The 7,099-nt window shown below is 42.0% G+C and overlaps 1 protein-coding gene across 1 annotated transcript in view; it reads left to right on the top strand.

Moving 5' to 3' along the window:
• The first annotated feature begins 1,837 nt into the window (after positions 1 to 1,837).
• Positions 1,838 to 7,099, top strand: part of UBXN7 (UBX domain protein 7) — a 78,498-nt gene continuing 73,236 nt past the window's right edge. Inside the window, exon 1 of the mRNA XM_036926317.2 lies at positions 1,838 to 1,991. Coding sequence (XP_036782212.2) covers positions 1,919 to 1,991 — 73 coding nt within the window. The 5' untranslated portion in view covers positions 1,838 to 1,918. The remainder of the gene's footprint in view (positions 1,992 to 7,099) is intronic.

Below are 7,099 nucleotides of genomic sequence, written 5' to 3'. Positions count from 1 at the left end.
GGGTATAATCCTTTCACCCCCAAGAACGTTCTACTGTCATTTCTTTGGTCACATTGACTCCATACTCAACTTCCCCTGGGCTGAAACCCATTGGCAAGACACACTGTTTCTCTGGTTTTTCTCTCCTTTTATTTGGTACCTCTGTGTTGATGTGAACTAAGTCACTTCTAAAATCCATGACTAGTCTCTGGGCTTCTTCAATTACCCAGAGAACTGCAGCAACCTGGGAGGTGGTACCAGGACCAATCTTTGTCATTCAATTGACAATACTCTTGATCAGGAGGCTGCTTTCTTATGCACCAGTCATATCTTCTGGAAACTATAACCCTACAGTTACCTTGATTTGACTTGGTTATTTCTTAAGTCATCCCAAGAGCACATTTACAGACTGATGATAGGTCAATTCTCCAGATGAATCATCCATCTTTTATTGGGCCATTTTCCTATGTAGATGCAAAATATGTGGGTGGGAGGTGGGACGTTAGAGCCTAAATTGAATCCTTTTAACTTTACTCTCAAGGTGGGGACATCATCAGATATGAGTGCAGTTATAACTGTTCTTTAAAGTATCTCAAGTTATATAGGTAACATACCAATATTATCTTTGTTTTAAAATAAAGGCTAAAAATACACTTAAAGTTCCCTTTCACCATCCCCTTTATTGCTGCCCTATCTAGGGGTAACCAGTATGGTTTTGAGGACACCTATCGTTTTGAGGGCCCTTTCTACACACTGCTCTCTTCTACCATGTATACATATACGCACTTTTTTACATAAATGACACTTTCTGGTTTTATAGGTGTGGAAACTGAGACCTTGAGAGAAGACAAAGTGTTGACAAATTTATTGCAGGCAAGAAGACTGAATAACCGTTTATTAAAACCTACTTTATGCCAGACTACGCCCAGTTCTTCATTGGCGCGAAGGGGTCTGGTATTTTACTTCTGTTGGATGAGTTGCCGCACTAGGTTAGCTAAGAAATTAATTTGGAGGTTGGGGACAGGTGCAAAAGTCGCCTCAATGCGATTATGTAGGGTTTGTATTTTGACGAGAGCTGCAGGCAACCTAGCAGAGAGCTATGGAACTGCAAAAACAGAAAAAGGTGTCATCGGCAGTTGGGTCTGAAAGGGTATCTCGCCGCGATCCTCCTTACCCAGAACGACTCAGGAGACACGGGCCCAGGCAAGAGACTTTATTTCTGAAGGACAGAGTGGCTGCCCCAGACGGGGGTGGGGAGAGAGAGAGAGAGAGCAGGGAGAGCAGGGGGACAGAGACAGAGACAAAGAGAGAGACAGACAGACAGACAGAGGGCAACAGAGAGACAGAGAGGGCAGCAGAGAGACAGAGAGAGAGACGGAGAGAGGGAGGGCAGCAGCGTGGTGCCTTTTATTGTGGCGGATCCGCCCGGCCTGTTGCTTTGGGGGAGGGTCGGGATGTTTAGAGATAAGGCGGGGTAAACCCAGTCAAGTCCCAGGCAAGCCCAGGCATAATTCTCACAGGCTTATGTGCTTGGGACCATGGGGCAAATGGAGGATAAATTACTATTTTCTTATAGGGTCTATCAAAGTTTGTGAAGCTGGAACGCCTACTACCTTCCGAGCCCGAAGCTTCCTTCGGAAACCAGGAACCGATACCAGGTCTATGAGACGGGCCTTGGAGCTTGGGAGAAGAAGGCACCTCAGCTTTGCAAAGAAGGATGCGGCAGGCACGCATCAACGGAGAAGCCAACCCGGAAAGCAGAGCGCGCGCCCCGACCGGTCTGGAAGTGCGCCTGCGCCGGCCACCTCCGGGGGCGGGTGGGAGGGGCGGAGCTTGGGGGCGGTCAATGGGCCTGCGCAAACCGCGCGGCGAGGTGGGGGAGGGCGGTCCGTGTGTGTCTGTGTTGTTGTTCCGCGGCGGCGGCGGCGGCGGCGGCAAGATGGCTGCCCACGGGGGCTCCGCGGCGTCCTCGGCGCTGAAAGGGTTAATTCAGCAGTTCACCGCCATCACCGGTAAGAGACGCGGTTACCGGAAGGTGGAGAGTGGGGTCTGGAGCGGGCAGCCGGTCAGCCCCAGGCTTCGCCTCACCTTCATGCATTCCTCCCTCGGGCTTTCCCCACAGCTCCCGTCCTCCCTCCTGAGGAGAGGCGACGACGGCGTCGGGTCTCCGGGTTCAGGCGGGAGTCAGCCCCCCCGCGCACCCCATGTCCTAGTCCTCGGTCTCCTCGCAGTGTGGCGGGAGACTCCCCCAGCCCTCGTCAGCCCAGACCCCGAGAACGAGCCGAGCCCATCCGCCCCCGCCGGCCCGGGGACCTGGGGGCGGGAGAGGTGGGGGGCCGCACCCGGGCCACCGCCCTCCTCCTCCTTCTTCATCCTCTCTTCTCTGTGCAGCTTCGGGGTGCAGTGCATCCCCTCGTCCCTTTTTCCTTTCTTCCTGGGCCGGGCCATTGCCCCCCTGTCCCTGGCCTGCCCTTCCCCTTTCTGGGCCCCTCGGAGCCTCCGCCGTGGCCCTGGTGTGCTCGGGCCCTCCCGCCTTAACGGCAAGGATGGTGGGCTCGCCAGCTTCTTTACCGATCCCGGGAGATAGGCCGTCTGACAGGCGGGTGCTGATGAGTACCCTCAAGACTGAGGCTTTATGAGAAGAATGGGGGGAACCCCCCTCAGCCTGAATAAAGAAGGCCTGAAAGAATGCTTGGTAGCGTTACCCACCTCCCCATAATAAAATCATAGAGACTGAGGCGATGGCGCCGGAGCCTCCTGCTGATAAAACAGGGATGGCGGCAGAAACTTCTTCGAGAGAAAGTCAGTTTCTGGGTGTCATTATCCTCCAAACCCTCGGTTTTTCTTTTCCTTTAGACCCCTGCAAAGGGCACATGGAGATCCTCTTACTACCTGGAGGAAAGGCCCTAAGCCATTCTATGAATTCTGTGTGTCTTGTTTCTCTCTGATGGTGCTGAACTTTTTTTGCATGAGTTATTAGAGGGCGGAGCAAATGATGAAGTTCTCTGTGGAGTGATTTGAGAGAAGAGTACTCCATGTGCCTGAGTGTAATTTTGCCGTTCTAGATTGTCATTTTGGAAGGAGGTCAGAATGTTAGTTCCCTCCTTTAGCAGATCTACACTTTATCTGGTAATTTGTTAAATTCAGAGGGTCGTTTCCACTCTTAATGTATCTATAAAGTTTGATGTGCAAGATCTGGTTAAGTAAAATTTTATATTGTTTTAACCACTACGGCTTGTGTGCAAGTTACCGTTTTATAATTAAAGCTAGTTTTATTTTATCTTTTGCTCTGCAATGATAACTAGATGTTTGATGCATTACCTAGCTTGTGGCCATGAAATATCATGTCCAAGTTGGTAAATTTGTAATAAAAAATTGGGATGAGGAATGTAATAACTTCTCTTAATATTTTTAAACGTTTGGCATTGGATTATTATGTTAACAATGTAATGCATTTCCCAATGTCTAAACATCATCGTTACTGGGGAAATTTAGAAAATTGTGTAAATAAGTTAATCTTACTGCATTGTGTTTATATAGAAGAATTATTTGCAATGAGTCAGATATAGAAATGATTATCATTATTAATATTTTCTTTAGATTTCCTAGAGGTGGTTTAAGAACCCACCTATTTAATTACAGTTTTTTATGCTGCTACCACCTCCTCAGGAACTCAGATTGTTTAACCCCACGTTTTTTCTTCTGATGCAACATTTTTGTTGGATATGAACAAAACCCAAAGTGTGGTGAGATGAAGTAACCCTCTTAATTGCTTTAATTTTGTTGCTGTCTGCTAGTCTACATGCTTGTTTCCTGGTCATGGGCCTTTCTGTTCCTGAATCAAGTTGGAGACCCTCAGTAGATGATAGTATTTGGAAGTCTACAAAAGGGAAAATACCTTAGATTGTTCTTAAAGTATTAAAAATTTCTATTAATAATTTTTGGGATTCTTTTTTTTTCTTTTTTTACAAGATAGTGATTAGCTATCAGAAACATATTGACACCTTTAGTCTTTCCTGTATCTTAAAAAGAAGTTTGGGGGTTCTGTCCACATATATTTTAAGTTGTAGTATATATAATTAAAAGGTATTTGATATTTATTAATTGCTGGATAAATTAAACTTACATTGAGAACTTATGCCCTAATTCAAGAAGGTTTTACTTACCTGGAACCTCAGAATTTTTGGTTAAAGCAATTCATTTTCAAATATGTGAGTGGTGCCTTTACTGTGGCATTTAGAAATGGAACGGAAAATTGAAGAATTTTAACTACTATTTCTCACTGAATAGAACAAATCTATGATATGGGAGTATGAAGTAATAACTGATTTTTTAATAATTGAAAGGATAACATGAAGTAATTTTGAAAAAGAAGAACGAATCCATGCTTACAACAACAATGTAATTTTACATATTCCAAATCTTGTTTACATACTTATTTTCTTATTTTTACTTTGTGGTCATGGTATACATAGTTTAGAATTCTGAAATTTTCAGTTAACAATATATCATAAACATTTTTTTCCATGATCAAACTCTTTGACAAGCTAGTAGTCAAGGGAGATAATGGTCTTGAAATAATCACATTGAGAAGTTATAGTTATATATCTTTACCATTACTGATGTTAGGTCATTTGAAGCTACATAGAAAACCAGTCCTGTTATTTTATAGTCTACCACATTTTGCAGTATTACTCAGTTTGATCTCCCTTGATACTCGTCGTACATGGCTTTGAATGATGGCTGACTGCTTTCACAGTCATATCAGTTCTCTAAATGTGAGGTAAGATTGTACTGCTAGACTTGAAGGTAATTCCAAAAGAACAGTTTTTAAAAATATTTTGAACCATGGCAATATTCCATTAACACCAGCTTAGGCTAACATCCAACCCAAAACATAATGCATAGATGTAATCATAATAATTCATGAGCTGAGTGATCCATAGATGCTCTAAAATAGGTAAAAATAAACAGACAATCCAATGATTCTGTAATGTCTACTATGTTGACAGATAGTAACCGCACTAGAGGGGATGAGGGTTTAATAATATGGGTAACTTTAACCACTGTGTTGTATATTTGAAACAATGTAGGATTTCTATATTATGATGCTGTGATAAAAAATAAATAAAAAACAGACATCAGAAGGTAAGAACAAAATGTGAAGGAATAGAAAGTAGAAGCTGCTCAGAGTACAGGAGTTTGCTAGTGCAACATTCCATAAAGCTTTATGCATAGCAGGTATTCACATACTTAATGAAATTATAGAATCTCAATTATAGAAGAGACTTTAATTTTTCCCTAAAGTTGTTGAATGAGTGCATATTTGTTATAGGAATTAGAAAGTGCTGTGTATTGCAACTTCCACTCATTCTTTTCTACAATACATTTCTTTTGGGTTAGTATTAAAATGTGTTTAAGTCTTCTCTATCAGGAAAGGTGGTCACAGGTATTCCAGATATCAAAAGAAAACCCTTTTGAATTTTAGGAACTATTCCAAAAAGTGATAATGATATTTAAGCAGAAATTTAGGGGCCTAATAATTTTTTTTGAGTTCTGAGTGGAATCCTATAAATTCTCTCTATCGATCGATCAAGTAAGTACCAAGCATGATTCGGATCTTGGGGATATACTGTGAACAAGACCTTGTGTCATTAAAAAACTTAAAGGTTAACTGAAACACAGACACATTAGGTACTATAATACAGTGAGAGAATGGTAGCCAGCTATTTTGGGAGCACAAAAGAGGGAGATCAAGAAAGGCTTCTCAGAAGAAATAATTTCTTAGCTAAAATTGGAGAGATGTTTCTGGCAGGAGGAACATATGCAGAGGCCTGGAGGAGAAAGGGACAGATCAGATAATACATACAGAGTTAAGAAAAGATAGACAATACATTAGGCAATTGATAATTCCAAATTAGTAGAGCATGTTAGTGTGAGATTCAGTAAATGGAGCTGAGGAGAGAAGTGGAAGGGCTTGTGACCAATATTAAGAAATCTTGGCTTTATTGTTAGTATAGTGGGGAGTCAATGAAAAGTTTTAGATTAGGGGATTGACATAATCAGATTTGGGTAAAAGAAATAGATACTTGTCTGTCAGGGAGAAAAGGTAGGTGTAAAGATCGGTAGAAGACCATCGCATTAACCAAAGAAAAACACTGGTGTCCTGAAATAAGTTAGTGGCAGAGATGGAGACTCTGAGAGACACAGAGAGAAGTCACAAAGTCAGAATGAAGCTTAGGATTCTATTTTGGACATCTAGATATATAATCATGTTATTTTGTGAAGGTATGGGATACTAGAAGAGGTTTGGGGAGAAGATAGATGATCAGTTCAATTTTAGATAAGTTGCTGTGTGTGGAACTTTGAAGTGGGGCTGTTCAATAAGCAAATGAATATTTGGGTCTGGCAAGAAGAGTGACAACTGAGGAGTCATACTGATGGCAGTTGAAGCTGTTAAAGTGTATGGCATCTTGCAGAGGAGAATGTAGAGTGAGAAAATAGTAGGCTCCAGGACACAGAGCTGAAGGAACACTAACGTCTAGCAGATTGCAGAGAAGACTCAGGAGAAACCAATATGTAGGAAGGAGGAAAACCAGGAGAGTGTAATGGTACTTCCAAAATCAGGAGTACTGTAATACCTCAGATATGTGGGCACTTCAGGAAACAGAAATTATTGAATATTTATAGATCATCTTGTTTAGGGCTGAAAGATAGTTTAGAAACCATCTTGACCCATTTCTGAGTTAAATGAGAATTTGAAGGCCCAGAGAAGTAAAGTGACTTAGAGTTGTATAGGTCAGTGCTTCACAAACTTACTTGAAGGAAGGGACCTTCTAAAAAAAATTACCAGTCTTCATGGACTAGTACTTTCATTAAATAAAAGTTAATTGCTTGAAAAATAAAATAAAGATGAGAACATACACAAAATATAAACTCAAATTCTTTTAAACACCTAAGTATAATTTGCAAACAGCAAACTCTACCCTTTTTAGTGTAGTAGTAAAGAGTTTGAATAGTTGTGTACAACTGTGTAACCACAGCAAGATGCAAAACAGTGCTAGCCTCAGAAATTTCCTCCTGCCCCTTTGTAGTCAACCCCTCCCCATGCTTACAGTGT

The sequence above is a fragment of the Manis pentadactyla genome, chromosome 1 (assembly GCF_030020395.1).
Source record: "Manis pentadactyla isolate mManPen7 chromosome 1, mManPen7.hap1, whole genome shotgun sequence".
NCBI lineage: Eukaryota > Metazoa > Chordata > Mammalia > Pholidota > Manidae > Manis > Manis pentadactyla.
Note: the sequence above shows the minus strand (reverse complement) of the source record. Positions and strands in the feature narration are given on the sequence as shown.